The sequence below is a fragment of the Paramisgurnus dabryanus genome, chromosome 19, assembly GCF_030506205.2.
Source record: "Paramisgurnus dabryanus chromosome 19, PD_genome_1.1, whole genome shotgun sequence".
NCBI classification, from domain to species: Eukaryota; Metazoa; Chordata; class Actinopteri; order Cypriniformes; family Cobitidae; genus Paramisgurnus; species Paramisgurnus dabryanus.
The window spans coordinates 24,805,600-24,830,618 of record NC_133355.1 but is presented as its reverse complement, the minus strand read 5'-3'; the positions used below and the strand labels follow the sequence as shown (position 1 = coordinate 24,830,618).

Sequence of the window (25,019 nt, the reverse complement as noted above, 5' to 3'; positions counted from 1 at the left end):
TAGCAGAGTGGGTCCAACTCTGCCCGTACGGCCGGAGAGATTAGAGTTTGTTTTACTGGAGCATGGCAGATCACATTAACGTTATTACATCTGGCTGAATGAAAGGCCGGGGGAGAGGAGATAAAGCCATAGGTAGGGTAAGGGTAAAAGACACTATGTGCCAAGATGTAATATGGGCCACATGCACCCTGCGGATAAACAGGGTTGTCACTCCTTTCTGAGTGCTTGATATCTTTTTTTGAATGTATGTATTAAGAATTGCGTTGTTTATGTCTCCGCATTTAATATTTGCGGGAATGTGCTGCGTCACTTCACTACTGTGATTCAGAAACCTGAATCAGCTTTTAAAAAATGCTGAAATTGCACCGGTCTACACTGGATATGTGCCCGGTTATAACACTTTAACATTTCATGAATTACTGCTACCATAATCAATAGAAAATGTTCAAGCATGTCAAACTATAATGAGCCAAATTTACACAGAAGAGAGACGTGTGCATTAACTCTTTCCCCGCCAGCGAGTGGCAACACTTTTCATGATTTTCACAAAAGTTTAATACCTTTCAGAAAATGTCTTCTTAAAATATATAAACATCCAATATATCAAATGAAAGAACAGATCCTCTGCTTTCAGACTCAAATAAACGTTGCATCCTACCTTCATTAGTTCTCTTTTTATCACCTCTCAAATATAGGTAGGTTTCTACCAACACCAAATTTTGAGCAAAAAGCTGAGATGATTGCATTTTTGTGAAGGACATTGATAAAGATCAGATTCAGAGCGATCCTCAAAACATACACGGATATACAGCTGTTTGCCCTATGGCGATACTTCCGGGTTTTATAATACTGGTATTGCGGAAAGCCGGAAATACTCGTCATTGGCATTGAAGCGTTTCCCTTAAACGAGTTAACAATAATGACAGTGATGACACAGCGCAGTTATAAGTAAGAAAAATTGATGACGGGCCATTGAATTATACGAAAATAATGTATACCCAAGGTGCAATTATTTTCAAATAATTCAAAGGTCCGGAGTCAATTATTCCTCTTATACCACGGTTACCACAAACATTGCTCTGGTGCCTATTTTTAAGACATTTGACAAGTTAGGTGTGCGGTTATCAGAAATAAATGCATAACCACAGAACATTTCTCATCCAATCAGAATAAAGAATTCAACAGACCCGTGGGGTAATATGCATTAAAGGTCACGTTATTTCTGATCACATTTTTTAAACCCTAGTTAGTGTGTAATATTGCTATAATAGCATAAATAATGCCTTTAAAATGAAAACCCAAAGTTCAGTGCTAGGCGATATATTTTCTTTAACAGAATTCGCCCTTTAAAGCCTAGTGAACGGTCGGTTTGGACTACAGTCCTCTACTTCCTGCTTTAATGACGTCACTAGAACAGTTTTTCACTAAACTCCGCCCACAGGAATACGTCAGTCGCCAGCTAAGCTAACGGCAAGCTAAGCTGCTATCGAATCACAACACACCAAACAAACTACACAATCATACTCGATACGTATTTCTGAAGGAGGGACTTCATAGAACAAAGAAGACATCAGCCTGTTTTGAGGACAGTGAAAGCAGCGCTATACAGATAAGTAAACTGTGTGAAAAATACCGTGTTCTTTTACACGTGAAACATGAACAGATGTTATATTGCAAATGTAAACACAATCAAAGCTTCAAAAACACAAAAAGAACAGGAACTTTAATTGACGAGTTAAATCGTCAATGGCGGGGAAAGAGTTAACAGTAAAGACAGTGATGACACAGCGAAGTTATAATATGCATAAAGGCCCATAGTCGAGTGTCTACCAAAAACAGTTAAAAGCGAATGAAACGGCAGACGCATGCCGGCTGTGGGCCCTTGACAGCGATTTGGTTGGTACGATACTTCTGTTTTGTTTAACAGTCGTTTTACCATGCGCCAATTGGTTGGTGTGTATTTGTCCCGCCCCTCCTCCACTGTAATTGGACAGTTGAGTAAAAAGTGACATTGCTGAGCGTTCTTCCCAAAGTTGAACATTTTTCAAGCACCAAAAAGAAATTTAAGTGGCAAAAGAAAAATAATGTGAAATGGTTTCAGCATGACCACAGCGTGCAAAGCAACAAAGGCTAAGACTGCTGACAGCAATGCAGCACAGGAATATTTTCACACTAATACTTTTCTTGTACCTGTCGGACACCACACAGAGTGTTCCCAACCAAAATAATGCCTCCCCGTAATTAGGTTTGTCTGACCAGACGGACCGAACTGAACGGCTACTAGCATTCAAAAGTAAAGCTTTAAAGCACGCTGTCTCAGCCAAAAGCTTTAACCATCAGCGGGCTGGTGGAGAATTCAGAGGGACAGACGTTCAAAACAGCAGGTGTGTTATTAAGCAGCGCTTGGCCATATTTCACACTCCAATTCGGTAGATCAGCCGGGGGCTACGGTCGCATCCCGCTCGCCGCGCCATGAAAGATTCTGCTTGGTTATTGCCTGTTATCACAGCAACAAACACAGACGGGGTTTAATACCTGTCAGTCTTAAAAGGCGGCGGTGAGCAGTGCTTTATCCCTGCGTTCGATCTAGCTCCTCAGTCATCTCCGACAGCCGAATGATCCGTCTCCTAGCATTCTGCAATTCATTTACTTCCAGGAGGCCTGGGGAATGGGCGACGATGCAATTTCAAACTCTGGCGTTTAGCAGTAAATTAAATTTAGTGTCAAATCTAACAAATCTGTTTGGAGAATGCACTCTGCAGCAGGCAAATGAAAGGATTACTGGTTGATGAAAGGGAAATCTGTGTCTTGCTGCTGAAATCTCACTCTAGACAGTCTATAGAGGAACAAGTAGGTGAGAAACATCAATTGCGACAAGTTTTATTTTTTACTAAAAGGCATGCGTTGTTTGCGTGTCTGATGTTTGTCTCCGGGTTTTTATTTAAATTGGATCACGCTGGTTGACAAAACAACGAAGATCTTTGTTCGTCCTTTTGAGAAAGCGAGCTGTATCAGTCCTCACAACTGCATGCTTGCCTGCAGTGACCTGGCTGGCAACCTCAGGAACCAATCAAGCAGCCCAGCTGTGACCTGGCAACCGGAGCAGCCAATCACAGTGTCCCGCTGTGACCTCGTAGACATGGCAGGCACCGTGACATGGCAACTAGTGCAACTATTCAACATGTCTCTGTTGTCCAAGCATTAGCCGGCAGCCACCTGTCACTTTGCTTATTTCCACTTGTCTGTGGAGGTCAAAGAATCGATTATAATTGCACAGGATGTCTTACGGCCCACGTTACAAATGATGTTGATGTTATGTCATTTTCTTCAAAGATATTTCTTGATGGTGGGTTAGGGCTCATTTATCTGTTTCTGAACCGAGGAGCATTTGGTATATTCTGACATTTCCCTTATATTTAATGAGCCGATATCTTGACAGTTGGCGTTTGGCTGACATTATATAAAAAAAGAGTCTTGTCTAGTTGTGCATTTAGTTTTTCTTTTGTAAAGTTGTAGTGAATGATTAGCTGTATAAATTTGCTTTTGATATATTTAATCGAGCAGCGTTTTTGAAACCCTGGTGGTTCGCAGTGGGAATTGCAGGTGGTTTGTGAGTTGATAAAAAACAATTAATAATTGCAATTAAATCATAAAGTGTAAATAAATAATTTAAAAATCTAATTAAAAGGTGCATTGTGTAACTTTTAAAAGGATCTCTTGACAGAAATGCAATATAATATACATAACTATAGTATCAGTGGTGTATAAAGTCCTTACAAAATGAACTATATTGTTTTTATTACCTAAGAATGAGACGTTTTATATACATACACATATGGAAGTTGCCATTTTGTGCCGTCATGTTTCTACAGTAGCCCTAAACAGACAAACTGTTTTATAGAGAGCATTTTGTCACTACGTTGGCTAAGACGACAACATGTTTGTCCAGTGGCGGCTACCGTAGCTTCACTATGCGTTTCGAAAGGGAGTAGTGAGCTGTGGACTGCAATTGGTTGCAATTCATAATCTCACCGCTAGATGACGTTAAATCTTTTAATCTAACATGTGACCGTTACACAACACTACACTAGAGTTGTTGGATTTCATGTGGCGTTGATAATATAAACTACTTAATATAATCTTAATATGTTACATTGTGCGTGCCATGTAAAAATTATATAAAATAAAAACACCAGTTTTTCAATATTTTACTTTTTCTTGTTACACAAGTAATTATGGTGGCACAAAAAAGGTGGCATTTTTTTAAGTGGATAAAAGCGAGAACTATATTGTATGGTGAAAGAGCACTTAGTTTGCAGCACTTCGACCTCAGGCGCAGTAATATTGATGGAAGTTTAAGCGAAAGGGGGGTAGTCAGGAGTGATGATGTTACTGCGCGCCGAGGCCAAGTGCTGCAAACTAAGTGCTCTTCCGCCATACAATATAGTTCTCATTTTTTATCTGCTTAAAAAATCACCACGTTTTATTTTGTGCCACCATACTTACTTGTGTAACTACTCATGTAACAGTCTTTAAATAGGGAAAACATGGAAGTGTTTGGTGGCTTCTAAATTCATCCTTGTTGGATCCTAAGGAATGAATGGAGCTAGGCTAAATGCTAACACATTCACAACGCGCTGTACAAAGATTAAATGCACGCATTGAAAAAAGATAGGGATGTATTAATTTGTCTAAGTTCAGGTAAGAACATAGTAAAATAGTGAAAAATGGTGGTGTTTTCCTTTAAAATGAAAAATTAAAAGAAGTAAAAGACCAAACTCTATTGGTATTCTAATAATATAGGCTTGTGTTTCCCGTTATTTACAGGCATACAGTATAATCAAGAACTAAAAAATTTAATATAAATAATTTATGGTTGGAACTTTTATAAAACATTTGTTTTTGGACAAATTCACCATCTAATTCACTTCAATCGCGATAAAAAACATGGCGCATACGGCAAGCAGCAGGTGTTCGACTTGATGACACCATCTTCAACTCCTCTCTCGACTGCAAGCCGCAAACCCAGTTGATCGGTCTGCGCAATGCCGTATGAACTCAAACATGTCTATTATATCAGGAAGTTGAGAAAGCATGCAAAATGGGCAGATACGTTTTATGTACCATTAAAGGAAAATTACCAGATAAAGGTCCACTAACTGGTAAACTTTCAAACAGATAAATGTTTTGAAGTTAAATGTGCTATTAAATGATTAAAACATTTACTTTAAATCTCAGTGGGTACTTCAAGTAAATAATGTAGGTCAAGGGGCTGATACAAATTTGAAAACCCCTGCAATAGAGAAAGATACTATAACTAAAATATAACCCTGCTTCTTTCATTTTCCTTTCATTTTATTTCATTGACAGTCTGAATGCAACACGATTTTGTAATTATGGCTTTTCAAGTCCACTTTCACGTTAGTAATGCATTTTAAATGGCTGTAGAGCTGCCGTCCTTCACTTAAGGAGTAGCATTGGTTTTCTCACGAAAACAATGACATCTGTATTTTATCACTTGAGATAAATACACACCGTCTGTTGTAATTGCAATGTTAACGCAGCAGATTTGACACAAGACAGAGTTTGGGTTTAAGGTATGTCCGAAGCACGTGAACTCAGCTCAATCGTTCAGATCTTTCAGAACTATGAGATCTGACCGCAGCACCACTTAAACTTGAATTAGACGTCGAATTGCTCGGTTATCTTAGCACAGATTCCATTTGACTCCCTCCCCAACCTGTGGACGGCGTGGATATGGCTGTCTTAAAATGATTCGTGCCTTCAGATCTGGAGAGAGTGATTTAATTGGCCCCATTAAGCTAACAGTGGAGTGCATCAGGTGTCTGAATTACTGGCAGAGACGGTGATAGGTGGCCCACGGGGATGTCGGCAGCCGGCTGCTGTATCTTTCTGTATGCAGTGGGAGTGTGGGGCAGGGCTGCTGACCCCCGCCTGCTGCAGCTTTACGGGGCTGCGCATGACAGCGGTGAGATTTCTCTCGAGAGGCAGTTTTGCTTCCCATTCCCTCGTCACCTTCAACCTTGACATTTTTCTAAAAAAGCATGCGTGGATGTCCATACTAATTCCAATGACATCCAGTCTACCGATTCTGTTGAGACAAACATGGGACATTTCTGACGTTTAAAATGTTTGCATTTAGAGGACTGTCCTGTTTGGAGCAGGAAGCTACTGTTCATAAGTGAAGGCGGGGACTAATTTGCATATTCACAGATTTGTGTATACACTCTAATAATGGCTGGGTTATTTTTAACCCATGCTGGGTAAATATTGGACAGAACACATGCTGGATTAAAAAAAATTACCCAATGTTATGATAAAAATTACCTAGTGTTATGCAACCATGGGTTAAAATAACCCAGTGGTGTGTTCTTTCCAATATTTACCCAGCATGGGTTAAAAATAACCCAGCCATTTTTGGAGTGCACTAAATGACGCAAGGATGTTTTTACATTCAAGCAATTTTAGGCATGACATTTTTTTTCACAGGAAACAATGGAAGATGAGCATTAAGGGATACAATTATGGTCCACAGGGGGACTTTTATTTGATATGGTAGCAAGTTATGTGGAACATAATCGACAATAGATGGAGAAACGTATAACATGTAAAGCAATGAAATCTAGTCAACTACTTTATTTAAAGCAATAGTTTCCTAAAAAATCTGCTATTGTGTACTCATCTTTGTTTTGTGAAACTGAAAAAGTGATTTTTTTTTAAATGATGAACTCAATTGGGCTATTAAGATCTAAATGACTAAACAAAGTAAATAAAACTGGTATGTATGACTATAGACATTTTCATCTGAGACACGTGCGTTGTCGCGGTACATGCCTGAACCGAAGTTAACATCCGGTCTGTATTTATTTATCGGTCTGGTTAGTGGCTAAACTGATCTATGAAACAAATACCTTTTCGAAAATAAAATGTTTTGGTTCGCTAAAGATGAGTGGAGTCGACGTGCCACTTTTAATGTAAAAGCAGTGATGCTGATTAAAGAATTGGTTCTTTTTAAAGAGCACCTATTGTCCGATTCACATTTTTTCATTTCCTTTGGTGTGTAAGTGTGTATTAGTACATGTTAACGATATGCAAAAGGTACATACCCCAAAGAAAACGATGACGCGAGTTATCTTCTCCAACCTAAATCTCTTTTCTTGTACTACAACAAACACACGATTTGTAGGCAACAGTTTACTTCCTGGGATTGGTGATGTCGTAAAGACCGACATTATCATGATTCATCCCGCTTGGACTCATGCACAGCCTGTAAGTTAACTCCTGTTAACATTGCATTGTGAGCGAATCTTTTAAACATGGTAAGAAGCGTCACATTTCCTGTTAACATCAGAGGTATTCAGACCAATCACAATGTACAGATTAGCTTGCCAACCAGGGACACAACGATTTTCAAATCTGTGCATTTCAGAAAGTAAGTAAACTCTGGAGCTACAAAAATGTATGTGTAATGTGGAAAATATAATGTAATTTTTTAACAATAAACCACACGAACACATTGTATTATACCAAATAGCGTTGTTTTAGCAATGAATTAGGTGCTCTTTAAAAACCATTTGATCCAGTTCATAAAACCTATTCTTGTGATCAGTTCACTAACTCAATGATCCAGTCACAGGGTTCGACAGCTCACCGAAGTAAAAGATTATAAGTTAATTAATAGCTTAGGTTTGGTCTGTCAGGACAGGACTTTTAATGTAATATGCAAATCATTTTAATTTCATTTTCATTAAAACGTTCACGATTTTATGATAATAACTTGCCATGTTGGAGCTTGACAACTCCTGTTTTCAGTTTAATTATATATAAAATCACTTTTTTTATTAAAGGCATGTGGGTTTGGAAAAACACAAGGGTGAGTACGTGATGACACAATTTCATTTTAAGTTTCTTGTAAATCAACAAGTGTGAATAATGAAAGTCATGAATTTACCATCACAGTTTTAATTTCTTAAAAAAGAGAGGAAAATGCAGAGACATAAGGACTGTGATTTTAGCCTTTCACTGACTCATTCTTAATGGTCCAGCATTGAACGGTTTTGCCACCCTCGAGACTAATTGTTACTCTGCATTGGCCATGGATAAAGGAACGTATTTCATCTCTGGCACATCCCCAGGCCACTTGCAGTAGCTGCTAAGCTAATACCGGTACTCTGATATATAACCAGCACCTCTGGGTCTTAATGCTGGAGAAAATGTGGAAATCTGAACTTTAAGAGAGGAAAAAAGCAGCGCCAGAACCTCCAAAGCTACTCGCCTACAGTGCATTTCTTACAAATACAGTATTCCTCCTTTATTATAACATACAATCCAGAAATGCTAATCAGCTTTGCCCTATAATGTGGGCAAAATATAACATTCTTAAGCGAAAAGCGATATCTCATGTTTCTGCCTGGGTTTTCATTATTCATTTTGCAGTCTGCTCGATCATGGCCCATATCAACCCTAGCTTTGAGTAACAATGTGATGTAACCGGGTAAGCGAGCTTGCGCTGAGCTTTTTCAGCAAGTTGCAAAATCGGTCAAGCGTAGGCAGGGAATGAAAACAAACAGATTACCACTGATATGTCTGCACTATAAACTTAAAGAGAGATATGTGTTAATGAAACAACTGAATGTGAGGAAAAGTGACATTTCAACGGAATTCAACGGAAAGGTGCGAAAGCGAGGTGGGAAGAGAGCATGAGATCAGTGACAACCCGTCGATTTGGAGATGCATTATTGAAGACAACAGGCGGGCGTAGTTTCTCCACCGTGGCACTCAAACACGGTGTTTATCACAATGTTTTTCCTGTAAGGTGGAGGATTAGTGTGCATAGTGACTGGGAGTTTGGAAGGAGATGGCGCAGTGGAGATGAAAATGTGTGGGAGAGAGGAACAGAGTGTGTGATTCATAATGTAGTGTACAGCAGAATCTGCCTAATGATCCCGGAAAGACGCCATGCTTACGTTGAATAGGGAAAAGAAAACAGTGGCACAAAGCGATGGGCATATAGAAACAGACTGTGTAACTGTGCGCACATGTGCATGCAATTGTGTGCGTGAGAAGAAATTATTATATGTAGTACAATGGTAGGTGATTATGGGCCACCTTTATAATTAAATTGTGTACGTAATTAATGTGAGAGGCAGAGACGGTGAGAGAGAGAGCGCGCGAATCCTGTGCATGTTTGCTTGAGGATGAGAGGCGAATGGCTTAAGTATAGTTAGCGGGAGGATGTTGGGTGGAGGGTAATAAACGGGAGGTTGTGTTAAGGGATTGCAAATTCAAAGTGCTTTGTGAAACGGAGAATGAAAGTGAACCCCCCTCCTCATTTACTTCACTCTCTCTCTCTCTCTCTCTCTCTCTCTCTCTCTCTCTCTCTCTCTCTCTCTCTCTCTCTCTCTCTCTCTCTCTAACACACACACACATTTCTCTTTCTCTCACACACATTCCTCCATCTCTCTCTCTCTCTCTCTCGCTCGCTCACACTCTCTATAAACCCAGCACGTTGTGTTTCTCTCTCAGTCTCCGTGCTGCATCCCGCGAGCGCGCGCAACGCGCACCACACACCGCTACGACTGCGTTCAGCGTTTATCTATTTTGTTTCATCATCCTAAATCCGCCAACCCGAGAATATCTGTCTTCCGTTTTCATCCATCGATTGCTATTACGCATTTAACGTATCGTTATTGTAAAGAGATGCACAGTGGACAGCGTATACTGCGGTTACCAAAAACAAAGATTTAACGTTTATTTCTTGAAGTATTCGCTCCGGGTTTCGGGAGAGGCGTGAGTATTTGAGGCTTTAAGGGTATTTAACTAGACATTTAACTGGAGACTTGCTAACTAGCTTGGTTTTAGGGTTTAAGCAGCGACCGTTTTGTCGTCAGAACAGCCAAGACTGCACTGCCGCGTGTTATCGTTAATCAGCGCGATTTATTTCTGTTGAAGTTTTAATGTTTGTTAGACAGCGCTTTAATGCAAATTAAAAACTTTTAAAAACCAATTTGAATAAGTTTTAAGGCAATAAGAGATTCAGAGAAGGGGTAAAGTTAGCCTACCTGGGCGCAGTCTCCATTGAACGCGAGACAATTTAATACGCGCGCTATTGCGCGTTAATTAACGTGACGCAATTTCCCGCGCGCTTTGACTGAATTAGGATCTTGGGAATCGATTTGTCTTTCAATTTACATCGATGTCGTGTTTATGTTTCCTCATTGAACTCAACAAAAACACAAATTTAAAACTGTATTGTAGTGCATATAAAAGTTTATTAAAGCTATATAAAAGTTTAGGGTAATACGCAGTACACTACCCAGATTTGCAATTTTATGTAAATAATAATATCATAAGAACATAAACTGTGCGTATACAGTCGTCCACTATGGCCAGACTGCCCAGGCAACATCACAACAATGGACGGCGCTTGGTTATGACTTTCTACTTTATACTGGCAACCATTACTTTACTGTTATCCTGGTCCTGCCCGGTTCTAGGCAAGAAGAAACTCTACATCGGAGCCCTGTTCCCTATGAGTGGAGGATGGCCGGGCGGGCAGGCATGTCTTCCCTCTGCTCAAATGGCTCTGGATCTAGTAAACAAGAGAACGGATATTCTCCCGGATTATGAACTTGAATTAATCTACTATGACAGCATGGTAAGTGCTTGCAAGCATCCATAATTATTCCCATTATGTGAACTGTTTGATGGTAATGCATACGCAATTCAAAGTGCATTGAACTGGTCATAGCATGAGAGTGTTTACTTGATGTTGTTTTTCAAACAGTGTGTGTCATTGTTCTTGGTTGGTTGAAGATTTGCTGCACGGGAGATTTTACTACAGCACTACAGGCTCTGTTGGGTCATCTGTAGTACGCTAATAGGCATAACTATAATGTTTCGGTGGACACTAATGAACATAATGTCATTTAAATTGCAATTTGCGCTTGATTCAGTATGACTTCATCAAAGAGGTGAGGAGGAATGTTTTGACAACATCAGATTATTCAGCCAATCACCTGAGCTTCGCAGGCATAAATCTATTCATAGTCTCTCTATATACCCATCACTTTCCTTCGTATCTTTCTATTTGCTCGACTCTCTCTCTCCCTCTTTTTCTCTGCTTCTCTCCATCTATCCCACCTGCGTCCCTCCTCCCCCGCACAAGAGATGCCAACGCATCCCTCGCTCACACACGCACAGAAGTGAAAGAGCAAGTGAGAGTTTCAGACTGAGAAGACTCGCAGATGCATGCGGACCGCAAACAGTTAATACCCTGTGACTGTTCTGTGTTGCTAAGAGCTCAGCCGTGATTGGTCGGAACGGGTCTGCATTGGAACCCCGCTTCAAAGATACAGGAGACGGAGGAGAGACTGGGGGTGGAGGTTGGCATGACAACAGTTACCAAGACCACTGCTGTTCAAACAAACACATAAGGCCGAAAAGGAGAACAATGCGCTCCCCTTTACATTTTTGGTATAAACAGAGACAGATGGATTAATAAAAATAATGATCACAGTTAAACAAGTGTGGTTCAAGGCAGCTCTCCATGTAAGACACTCGAGAGCTCCGTCTCTGATCCCACACAGCAGGGAAATGTTTTCAGGACCCCCGTGGATCCGAGTGAACCCATGCACATGAATACACAGCAGAACTGATTACAATTCAGCACCATGGACAGCAACATTTAAAAAGCCTAAAAAAGCTATGGAAGGCAAGCGGCAAATCTTCATCCAATTCTGATTGAGGCAGAGAAGTTTACCCCCTTGTTGGGTGACAGGGTGGTAAGAGGGCCACAGGTTTATTTGCATTGCATTTGATTTCCCCAGAGCCCCAGCGTGATATCACATGAATGTGTTTTGGAGTTTGTTTGTACGCCAATTTTAATGTGAATAGGCATCAGTGTTCTTAGGGTTGTACAGTGAATACTTCATAGCAGAAGTACTGTGTGGTAATGTATCTGGTGCTTAAGTTAGCAGGTGTTAGCAGTGCAAAAGTTCACAGGTTTGATTCTCAGTGAACACGCATATATAAATGAGTAAATGCATTTTTTTAAATGCAAATTGCTTTGGATAAAAGCATCTGCAAATTGCATAGATGTAAATATAGAAGTGTATCAGAGCGCTATTATACCAAAGTTTCCCGCACAGCTATAATCTAGAGTGACATGGCAAAAGGATCAGTCTGAACTGAATGTGATGAAGGGAAGTGAACATCTTATAATATTTCAGGCAATACAGAGACAAAACATCTTTACTGCTTTTCTGTTATGTACAAAAATAACCATATAACATGCAAACACAACACAGCTAGGGAGTTTTAAATAGATCAGTACACAATTTGATGTCCACAAATATAACAATAGGTTTATATTAGTTATATTAGGTTTAATAAGTTAATGCATTAGCTTTAAATTAAATAACTATGAACAATACTTCCACAGCATTGGATATTTATAGTTCATGTTAGCATTTACTAAGACATTTTATTTGCTTATTGTTTATTTATTTAATAATGTCATTCCAGTATCTATGGCTATCAGTGGCAGCTGGTGACATCTTTTTCGAGGGCGCACAATGCGAAGCTTGTTACAACATGTATTTAGCCTGTCATGTGTGTGGTTCGTCATTTCAAAATAAGTGTCTGCTGCAGACGCGTCTAAAGGGTTTATGATAAAAGAGACGCTCGCGTTTGCCAGATACTCTCATAATCTCATGCATAATCCAGTCCTTCCAGAAAAACGCTGATCTTGCGGCAAGTTTTCTTAAGGTTAGAAGCGGAATTGTTCATTACCACTGTCGTAAATACTGCAGCATAGCTGGCTCTGATTGGGTTGTAGGTTTGCCGTAAAGCAAGTTTTTGTAGTTTTCACTTGAACTACAGGACCACTACCGGACGGTTGGAAACTTCTTTAGTGCGGTTTTGGCCAATAGAGGGCTGCAAAGCGAATGTGGAAGTGCCATTCACCCTGTTTTGAGTGGATGAACCACTGAAACTTTTTTGGAAACGTTATTTTATGGTAAAAAAAACCTCTTTGGTGTTGCTTTAAAAAATACGATAGAATATGCGGGATATTTATGCAATTTTATGCGATGAACTTGCATAAACTGCGGGAACTTGCAAAAACTGTTTGCAGCTTGAAAAATATTTGAAAAAATGTGGCGCCCGCATAAATATGCAGACTTTGGCTTATGAATCATGCAATCGCATAATCACATTTTTCTGGAGGGACTGATAATCAGAGTTTACTGTTAAGGGAGTGTATTGCGAGTATTTTGTGAAGGTGAGCTTCTCTTTTATCATAAACCCTTTCGATGCGTGTGCAGCAGGCACTTATTTTGACAAGACGCCTGATGCACATGGTTCACATGACGCAACAAACACATATTTTGAAAACACGAGCAACACACATGACACTCCGATAACACAGTTTGAATTTGCACCCCTCGGAAGAGCACTTACCAGCTGCCACTGATGACTATATTCGTGGTGAGGACTGGTCAATCTATACAATCGTTGATATATACACAAGTTGAGGTTTTAGATAATTTAATATCCGAGACTTACCCATTAGTAAATCGAGTAAACCCATGCTGGGAGACAGTGCAACCTTCACACAGAAAGACCTTCTGAACCGGCCAAGGCTCGAACCGGGTACCTTCTTGCATTACCTACTGAGTCACAGTGCCGCCGACTAACACATTATTAGTGATGTAATGTTAAGTTAAAGGAATAGTCTACTCATTTTCAATATTAAAATATGTTATTACCTTAACTAAGAAGAGTTGATACATCCCTATATCATCTGTGTGCGTGCACGTAAGCGCTGGAGCGCGCTGCGACACTTCGATAGCATTTAGCTTAGCCCCATTCATTCAATGGTACCACTCAGAGATAAAGTTAGAAGTGACCAAACACATCAACGTTTTTCCTATTTAAGACGAGTAGTTATACGAGCAAGTTTGGTGGTACAAAATAAAACGTAGCGCTTTTCTAAGCGGATTTAATAGAGGAACTATATTGTATGGCGTAATAGCACTTTTGGGAGTACTTCAACTCGCCTGAAAAATCCGCTCCCCTTCTCCCTCTCATAATGGGAGAGGGAGAGTGTTACTGCGCCGAGTCGAAGTACTCCCAAAAGTGCTATTCCGCAGTACAATATAGTTCCTCTTTTAAATCCGCTTAGAAAAGCGCTACGTTTTATTTTGTACCACCAAACTTGCTCGTATAACTACTCGTCATAAATAGGAAAAACGTTGATGTGTTTGGTCACTTCTAACTTTATCTCTGAGTGGGACCATTGAATGAATGGGGCTAAGCTAAATGATATCGAAGTGTCGCAGCGCGCTCCAGCGCTTACGTGCACGCACACAGATGATAGAGGGATGTATCAACTCTTCTTAGTTAAGGTAATAACATATTTTAATATTGAAAATGAGTAGACTATTCCTTTAAGTGCACAATTTGTTGATCCACAATGAATTTACCGTACATTAAAGAGGACATTTCACAAGACTTTTTTAAGATGTCAAATAAATCTTTGGTGTGTGAAGTTCTAGCTCAAAATACCATATAGATAATTTATTATAGAAGGTTAAATTACCACTTTGTAGCTGTGAGGAAAAAATTTGCTGGTTTTGGGTTTCCTTTAAAATGCAAATGAGCTGATCTCTGCACTAAATGGCAGTGCCGGGGTTGGATAGTGCAGATTAAGTAAGGGATAATGTAGAGGCAGCCGGTAGTTATTGGGAAATAAGCCCCGACAGTGTGATCAGGACCCGACGCGAAGCGGAGGGTCTTGTATCACACTGAAGGGGCTTATTTCCCAATAACTACCGGCTGCCTCTACATTATCTCGCTTATTACACGGCTACTTGTCACATAAGAAAAAAACTGGACATGAATATGAATTTGAAACATTTTATTGGCATATTTGTTTTAAATTAACATTTTTATCCTTCCGCGAAACTTTGCACAGATGCATAAAATGATCGTAATACCTTATTAAGATCCTCTGCTTCATACTTGTCTGTCTCCATTTTTTTTCTCTTTTAGCCAGTGTGTTGGCTTCGTAGCTGTCATGCTCTATTTTGTCAAGTTCAGTCTCAGTAAGGTTTTAAGCTGTCTGTATCTTGTCGTGGTTGTCGAGTGTTTGTCACAAGATGGCGCCAAACAGACAGTAATCTTTATTGATCTTTATTGGCGCGGAGCGATTTTACTCGTGCAAGTAGTCCGGCTATGCGTTATTATTTTGGAGCGGTTATTATTTGAAAAGAACGAACCTGCAAATGTCTCAACTGACCAATCAGAATCAAGCATTCCAGAGAGCCGTGTAATAAGGGGCGGTATTATCCCCTTCTGGCATCACAAGGGGAGACAGATTTAAATAAGCTATTTTTCCACATGCTTGCAGGGAATGGTTTACAAAACTAAGTTACTGGCTTGACATTTTTTAGGTTGATTGAAGCACCGGGAACCCAATTATAACACTTAAACTAGAAAAAGTCAGATTTTCATGATATGTCTCCTTTAATAACCAAGATTGCTAAAAAACTATATTGTTCATTTTAGTTCAGTTAACTAATGCATTTACTAATTTTATCAAACCTGATCGTAAAGTGACTCTAATAAAATGCTAGATTAAGTTAAATTAACTTAAAATGTTTATTTTTAACCCAACAATTTGTTATAACAAACATTTTGGCTTAAAACAACCCAGCATAGTTTAAATTACAACCCAATGTGTTGGGCTATTCCTTTTTTCGTCACCATGCATTGAAACAAATAGGATCAAGACAAATTTAATCATAACAGATTCTATTTTTTTGAATTCTTATATATAATATAAAATGATTTCATTAAGAAAGTTTGGAAATGTTTTATATCTGCCTATTTTCAAAACTTCATGATTGCTTTGCAACTGGCACTCAGTATTTGATTTATTTCAGTTGATTTGATTTGGTGGGATCCAGGTGCATAAAAAAACCAAGGCTTATGCATGGCTTCCCTCAGGGCTGAAACATCAGGACAGTGATGGGCTTTACGGCCCAAACAGGGTCTCTGTCCTCGGGATCCAATTCTGCTGATGACCCGAGGGAGTCTGACGAGAGCCTTGCATCATTCATTCATCACAGACACCGAAATAGATCGAGAAACAGAAAAGTGCCTGAACATATGTGCAATGAGACTCATTTTCCATGTTATTTACTTCATCAAAACAAATGTGTAGGCATACAGCCGTATCAGCAGCGAGACAGTTGATGTGCCCTCATATCCCTAATTGAACAGAATGCCACATTAGTTTTACTGCCTTTCACAGGAAACAACAATTGCATGCTAAAAGTGCCTTTATCGAACGATTTAGCCCCATGTTTGGAGGATTTAAAAGTGGGGTAGATTAAAACAGAAATGTGTTGGGACAAGGAAACAGCACAGAGCGGATTGAACCAGTCTGAATTGTGAATCAAGTTCATGTTTATATTCACTCTTTTTACACTTGTCTTTGTCTGCAAAGCAAAAGAGGCGAAACAAAAGCCCAGCACGATCTGTGCTCAAGGCCGATGGTTCGCAGATGATCAACGGTTGCCTTAACCTACCATTATCATTTAAATGAGATATTGACTTTTCATTGGCGGTAATTTTAAGTCGAATGAGAATAAAAGAGGCCGATCCAGATTGTTTGAAGACTGAGAGAGTACTTTTGTCGTTTGCTGAATATGTGGACGACTGCAACAAGCGCCTTTTATTTTCCCATACATTTTTGCAGTATATCTCTCACCCTTTCTGTGTGATTTGCCATAAAGTGAAGTCTCCCAGCGGAGAGCTCCTTTACTGTAGACGTGAATGTGTACTGTAAGTGTGAAATGTGTCATTTTGTCGAGGTGTGCAATTTTATGCATGATGTGATAGAGTGCCTTATGAATAGTGATGGCTGGGCTTTAGGTATGAATACAGATTCATAATGTATTAAAAAGGATCTTTCTCATTTCAGTGCGACCCAGGAGAAGCCACAAAGCTTCTGTATGACCTACTCTACACGGAGCCCATAAAGATCGTCCTGATGCCCGGCTGCAGTTCTGTCTCCACGCTGGTGGCCGAAGCCGCTCGGATGTGGAACCTCATAGTGGTGCGTTGCTCTCTTCATCATTCGTCAGCCTTTTGTGAAATGTTGGGAGATAGACCTGGACTGGTAGCTTAAGGTTGTGGGTTTAAATCTTGTAATGTGGTCAATGAAATTTCATTATTGTGTCCTTGAGCAAGGCACTTACACACACTATTGATTACAGTGGGGGTGGTGAGAAAAAACTTAAAGCAAATAACACACCAAGCTGACGGTAGGCTGTCGGCCAGGCTTAGTTTTTTTAGTCCGCACTGTTGGCTAAAGTAAGTCAGCGTCGACTTTTTTTTTTTTGACTGATTCAGCATCGACGGTGGTACTTCGGTGGGATTCAGATCATTGTGATTGGCTGTTTAGCCTTTTCAACCAGTGCACAACAAGAAAAACAAAAGTGACGAAGCAGGCAAAGGACGAAGTCAAGAGGGAACGCACATATCTCTTATTCTAGTGAATATTTGAAAAATTGTTTGGCTCATAAGACATTGTAAATATTTCATGAATCCATCTGAGCAAGATTTGTGTCAAACTGGTAAGCGAGGGCTGTTTTGTTTACGTTTTTGTATCCCAGCAGTCACTAGTGCTGTGTCCGAAACCGCTCCCTATTTCCCTATATAGTGCACTATATTTAGCGTCTGACATTTTGTAGTGGTGTCCGAAACCTGAGCGAACAACTTCATTATATACATTCGTTCACTACTTTTTACCCACAATGCACTCTGACTTTGAGAGTACATTTGATGTCTCACTATTTCCCATTATACAACGAGAGATGAATGCGTAACTGGTACTGTCAGCTGAAGGTTACTGAAAGTAAACGCCAAAAAAATTAAGTTGATACACTTTTGTTGGTTCTTGTTGTCATTTATTTTCTACTTTTTAAAAATACAAAAATTAAAAATAAATGCAAAATATAATAATTTATAATATAAAACATATATTAAATATAATAAATAAACGTAATAGTAAGTAAATATGGCAAGCAGTTGTTTTGTTCTCTTTATTATCATCTACATGAAAAATGTGACGAACAGTAAGAAAGTAAACTTTACCATTTCATAGTATAATCAATAAAGCCGTGCAACAAATAGCTGTGCTATTCGCGCGTAGTTAGATGCTTGAACATTTTGAGTTTACTTTCTTCATTCGCGCATGGAATTTTAGTCATTTGAGACTAAAGGGGATCGCACACCGGCCGCGCCGCTCTAAATCAACTGAACACATTGTTTTCTATGAGTATACGCACACCGGTGCCGCCAGGTGGCGCCTGTCCGCGCCGCCCAGCTGTGACTCAGGAAGTTGTTCAAATCCCTGTCGCGCCACACAGTGCCCCTCAGATAGTTTAACATTAAATAACATCATATTTGTCCCAAATCATTTAGGATTAACATTGGCTGCTAACGTATATTTTGCATTTTGAAGTAGACGCTATCTGACGAAGCTCGTGCTATGTAATGTGCACTTCCGGTTTACAATACCTCCGACTTCTGCTAGGCGCGACGCGGCGCTGCGCGGAGCTGAGCGGCGTGGCTGGTGTGCGATCCCCTTAAGGGTGTCACGATTTCGATTTTAAATCGATCGAAATTAAGTCACAAGTTACCTCAAACTTCGAATGAAAAAATGGAATGTTGAGTGCAAAGTACAGACAGAAATGTTTATCTGACAGGAAGTTTCTTTTTATCAGTTATGTGCGTGTACCATATTTTCCACTGGCAGCACGACTAACATGGCAGGGCATCTCCGGGTTCAATGTCCGATATTATATTTCATAAAAGTCTAGTCTAAAAATGGCATAGCTACCTGTTCTTTTTAAAAAAAAAAGTAAAAATTGAGAATCGAATCGAACCGTGACCTTAGAATCAAAAATGTAATCGAATCTAGGATTTGGAGAATTGGGAACCCCATTCGAGACATTCACGCGTCATGGTAGTGGCTTCTGCGACTCCGCTCGCTTCCTGTAATCACAATTGCTCTAGTAGTGAAGTGATTACAGGAAGCGAGCAAGCCTCTGATTGGTTAACGCGATGCGATTTTCTGCCAAAGTTGAGATTTTTTTCCGTGGCAACGCTCAATTTGCGTCATTCGCGCACACTTGATGCACGAATGACGCGTCTTTACATTGATTTAACATTGAAATCATTCGCGCCAAACACTCTATTCGCCTTTGGTGTGAAGGCAGCATAAGGGTTTATGACGAATCTTTGCGACAGCTCTCTAATGCATAGTATTTACGTCAGTGTCCAAAATCATATTTCGTTCACTTCTTCCCCATATTAGTGGACTAATTAATTCGCTATATATAGGTAATGGGAGCGGGAATGGGTTCGCTTTCGGACACAGCATAGCTCTGCCTGTTTTCCATTTTGAGTAATGAACACCAACTACTGCCACCTGCTGGTATGCAAAGTTATCTAGTCTCATGCAGGCGCAGAACAGACATACTACTTGGTCGCCATCCGTTTGGCGTGTCAGAGCAATATTGGACCCAGACGCTGCCAGCATGCGGAAAATGTGAGCCGACCTAACAGTCTGCGCTACTTCGTTGGCGTTGGTGTGTTCGTAACCTAAGGGTGTTTCAGTATATGACATGTGCAATTCAAAGCTATTTTCATACAGGGGAGCCCAATGCTTTAAGATGCAAAAGTGACTTTGACTCTATAGGTAGTATGGTGTGACTTTAATAGTTTTGTAAAAAGATTTTATATAAATCCTATATGGTGTTTCTTTTAATGACATCATTGCATCATGCGCAAGACACTTTGATGGTTTAAGCACACTATACAGCATAAAAATAAAGTTGCTAAAAAGGCTTCATTGCAGCAGTGCCATTGATGAACCAAATGCAGCATATGATGCTTAGATAAATCAGTGATGAGCAGTTAGTAATTAATTAAATCCTTATTATTTATGTTTAAACCTTAAAGGGGCTGAACACAATGTGTTTGATTGATGTAGGTGTTTGGTAAGTCTGTTATCTGGAGCTTTTGGAGCACACAAACGGGTCTCATCTGTGGACGCTTAATACCACAGTTAAGATGAGCCGACTAAATTCCCATTTCGAAACATGCCGTACTTTACTGAAACATCCCAAATTCACTGAATTGGCCTCCAGACATTTTAAATCAGATATTTATGTCACTTTATTTCCCATTTGGCTCATATTTGATGTGCATTCCCACTGCTTATCTTGACTGTTTTTTCGAAAGTCTCTTTATTTTTTATGCTGTGCTCTATTTTTACATCTGTTAAAAGCTTTTTTCTTCCCACATATGAGATTTGACCTATATCCCCCCCCCCCCCCGCTGTCCTTGAAATCTTTGCTCTTTCCACCCCTTCATCAGACCTGTCACTCAGAATGACGTTGAGTTATCAGAAAAATAGCTAAAAACCTTCTGCTGTCATCCAGGTTGATTGACACGTCAGTGCGAAACTTAAAACATGAAAATGATGAAATTTGCACCTCTTTTTTTTCTTTATTTTACACCTCTGTTGTAAATTTTTTATCACTCGCACACTAAAAACAAATCTCTATAAATAAAGCTATTTCCAGTGAAATGTAACTGTGAGCGAAGCAGCAGGAGATAATTTGTCCCTTTGGGCATTGGTTTTCCTGCAGGTGATGTTATCGCACATTTTTCTTAACTGGGTTTATTTTAATTCTGCACTTGTACCGTAGATGTGGGAATGTTTTTCTGTCGCTCATGGCCACCAAACATTTCTTCCAGTTGTCCTACGGCTCCAGTTCCCCAGCTCTCTCCAATCGACAGCGATTTCCAACGTTCTTCCGAACGCATCCATCCGCCACCCTTCATAACCCCACCCGCGTGCAGCTCTTCCAGAAATGGAAGTGGACCAAGATCGCCACTATCCAGCAAACCACTGAGGTCTTCACCTCGGTACGTGAGATGTTTATGAAAAGGAATTGGATTGGCACCTGTTTGTCGAAACTTAAATAACCTTTGTTGGTTATTTGGCAAGGGTGGAGCAAATTATTACATCTTCCTTATTCACGCTTAACCTAGCACATTACAATTTATATTAATTTAATGTACTATTACTGTATGTATATAATTCATTTAAATATGTTACTTAGTGCTATTAAAGGGATAGTTCACAGTAGGGATGCTTAACGATTAATCGCGATTAATCTATAGCAGAATAAAAGTTTTTGTTTACATCATATATGTGTTTAAACTGTGTATCATAAATATGTATATAATATAAAATACATAAATATACAAATGTATATATACATGTAAACATTTCTAAAATATATACACGCATGTGTGTACATTTATTTATACAAAGTTATTATACACAGTTCACACACACACATATATGAAAAAGAAAAACTTTTATTCTGCTATAGATTAATCGCAATTAATCGTTAAGCATCCCTAGTTCACCGGATTTTTTTTATTTTCCTACCCTCATGTTGTTTTAAATCTGTATGAATTTATTTTTTCTGAAGAACACAAAAGAAGATATTTTGATAAACGATAATAAGCACACAGCTGATTGTAACCATTGACCCCCATAGTAGAAAAAACAAATATAATGGAATTCAATGGGTAGTGCAGCTGTGTGCTTACCATCATTTAACAAAATATCTTCTTCATCATTTATTACAATACTTACATAATATTTGTATTCCTACTATGAAAGTCAATGGTTATGGCAGCTGTGTGCTCCCCCTTTATATTTCTGGTTACTTTGGCTTTATTCCTTTGTTTCCTTTCGCACTCCGGGGTTAGTACAGTATATTAAAATTTACATGCTTGTTTTATTGGCAGACGCCAGACGGTAAACCGTAAACAACCCCAAACAAAAGCAATGAAGTCTCCCGGTCTCTTTCTTATTTCCCTCCATGCCTGTCTTATCTCCTCCCTTCTGTTATAATTTTTTTTTAATCTCCCGTCTATCTGTGAATGTTTTTTACCCTCCACACTTTTTCTCTCTCCACCTCGATGCTCGTTTATTCTCATTTCTTCTCTGTCTGTCTCAGACGCTGGATGATCTAGAGCAGAGGGTGAAGGAGGCCGGGATCGAGATCAGCGTCAGGCAGAGCTTCCTTACGGATCCCGCAGTCGCCGTCAAAAACCTCAAGGTGTTTTCGCTCATCTCATTTACGACCTTGCTGCCATGGCAATGAACGGGTGATTTCGTCTGTGTCGCGATAGAGGAATCGCATCAGAGCCTCCTGAAACATGAGCTGCATCCTAAATCTCTGGCTTACCTTCGTATGTGAAAATCAGTAGTATGTACATAAAAAAGTAAGCGAGATATTTTGGGTATGTGCGGATATCTGTGACCCGAAAAATCTCGTAATCAAATCAAAGTTTGATTTCAATCTTTTGACATGACCTCACTCAGTCAATTTTAAAGATATCAAGATTATAATTTAACAGATTCTAAAATCTTGAAGCAGACTTGAGCAAATACAATTTTTCTATTTTATTATTTTGATTGTGGAGTAAAAATTATGACCCAAACATGTTCTTGACAGATTCATGTGATATCAAGATACAATCACACATATAATTATTGTGATTGGCTTGCTGTGGGCCTGTCCAATGACATCTACAAAACCCTGTATATTTCAGAGGAGTGGATTTTGTTATTGTGGAAAATAATTTTAATTGGAACATAGGTCAGATGATGCGCCTCCCCCATCCTGCACTCAGCAGTGCGATGGCTGGGACCCCGGCTGCCTGTTCAGCATTGCCCTGCCATGTGTGCCGCCCTAGTTTGGATGCTGAAGATTAATGGGGTACCACCACAGGAACCATGGTAACCTGGAATATAGCGCACCGCTGAGAGGGGAAAAAGAGCGCTGATTGGGCGACTTGTCCGAAACTAAAATGCATGCTGTGCTGTTCATAGTAGCACTCTTGAATACTGTAGGGAACTCCCTCCGGCATGCTAGTATACTTTCTTTGTAAACTGTTGCATTCATTTCTTTGGTCTAATCATTTTTTTTCATTCTGCTTTTGTAGCGCCAGGATGCTCGGATCATCGTGGGTCTGTTCTACGAAACGGAAGCCAGGAAAGTTTTTTGCGAGGTCAGTGTTCAGACATGCAGCTACGTACGATTAATCTTTGTCAATGTTAAAGGGGAAACGTCATGTTGCCGTTCATTTTTTATTCTTGGATAAAGTCATTCCCTAAACCTGACCTTTTTCCCAAAGGTCTATAAGGAGAAGCTGTATGGGAAAAAGTATGTGTGGTTTCTGATTGGCTGGTACGCCGACAACTGGTTCAAGATTAAAGATCCATCCATCAACTGCACCGTGGAGCAAATGACTGAAGCTGTGGAGGGACACGTTACCACGGAGATTGTGATGCTCAATCCAGAAACGGTCAGAGGGGCGTCCAACCTGGTAAGTTCGCAGGGCTGATCTTTATTTTCTCTTTTCGTCTACTTATGAAAGTGACTCGTAAAGGAAAAGGGGTGCTGTTTCCTTATTATGCAATTGGAATTACAATATGTTGTATAGTGGGGGAAAAAATCTGTAAAAGGTAAAAAAAATCTTAAACTGTGTGGATATATTTAGGAGCCCCTCAATATGTCTCACCCAAATCTTCATTTTCAGTTAAAAATCCATTAACGCAACGAAAAATTGTGGCACTTGAGTTTGTCCAGAATTGTTGTAACGTGTGATGGTCTGGGGCTGTTTTGATCTGGAAGACTTGCTGTGATAATGGACCCATGAATTCTGCTGTCTACCAAAAAATCCTGCCATCTGTTTGTGACCTCAAGCTGAAGCAAAGTTGGGACCTGCAGCAGGATCCAAAACACATCAACAAGTCCACCTCTGAATGGCTGAAGAAAAACAATATGAAGACTTTGGAGTGGCCTAGTCAAAGTGACCTCAATCCTATTAAGATGCTGGCGCATGACCTTAAGAAGGCGGTTAATGCTTGAAAACCCTCCAATGTGGCTTAATTAAAATATTTCTTGACAATGTTTTTAATCAACATTGTAGGAAAGTAATTTTTTCAGTGTAGGACTAAGTACGAATTATGTATTAGTTAATGTATTTTATACCACGGGTCTGTTGAATGCTGTATTCTGATTGGCTGAGAAATGTTCCGTGGGTATGCATTAATTTCTGATAACTGCACACCTAACTTGTTAAATGTTTTAAAAATAGGCACCAGAGCAATGTTTGTGGTAACCGTGGTATAAGACGAATAATTGAGACTGGTTCTTTGAATTATTTGAAAATAATCCAAACCCGCGGTGTAGCGGTACTCCACATTCCCCCTTGGGTGTGCATTATTTTCTTATAATTTAATGGCCCGTCATCAGTTATTCCTTACGTAAATAACCGTTACACACAGGGATTACATCATTGTCATCAGCCATTAAAAAAAACGAAGTTGTCCAACACTGTGTTCTGTGTGTCCCATATGCCGCACAGTTAGAATGACATCATGCATTAATTTGTGCAGTTCTATTTATATTCCTATCTTTGTTTTCCAGTTGGGAATAGCCCATAACCTATAGTTATATCTTTAGCTGTCAACACGCTATTCTCAGATCTGAAAATCCAAACAGTCCCGCAGGGGTCGACCACTCGGGTCCAACTACTGTTCCCATGGGCGAGCTGAACAGACAGGTGTGAGCTCCAGAGGGGTGCCGTCTGGATCCCGCCCAGCTCCGGTCCTTAGAGCTGGGAATTGGCTCGGATACATACATCCCTGCTGTTTTCCTGGATCCGGCACAATCCGGGCACGAATCCAGGCACCTATGCGTCTGACGTACTGTAAGAAGAAGTCATAGTGGACAGGCAAATTTGCAATAAGACAGCCATACTAAATTGGCCTAGCATCACCATAATTTGCTCTCTTCGTTCTGTCCGTGCTTCACGTCCAGGATGTA

At 39.8% G+C, this 25,019-nt stretch overlaps 1 protein-coding gene across 2 annotated transcripts in view; it reads left to right on the top strand.

Annotated features, from left to right (window-relative positions):
* gabbr1b (gamma-aminobutyric acid (GABA) B receptor, 1b) overlaps window positions 1-25,019 on the top strand; it is a 148,070-nt gene that overhangs the window by 75,334 nt on the left and 47,717 nt on the right. For both annotated transcript variants that reach the window (XM_065293708.1, XM_065293717.1), the window contains exons 7-12: window positions 10,518-10,678; window positions 17,012-17,146; window positions 20,860-21,030; window positions 22,140-22,241; window positions 23,131-23,196; window positions 23,323-23,514. In XM_065293708.1, the coding sequence (XP_065149780.1) occupies window positions 10,518-10,678; window positions 17,012-17,146; window positions 20,860-21,030; window positions 22,140-22,241; window positions 23,131-23,196; window positions 23,323-23,514 (827 nt within the window). The remainder of the gene's footprint in view (window positions 1-10,517; window positions 10,679-17,011; window positions 17,147-20,859; window positions 21,031-22,139; window positions 22,242-23,130; window positions 23,197-23,322; window positions 23,515-25,019) is intronic.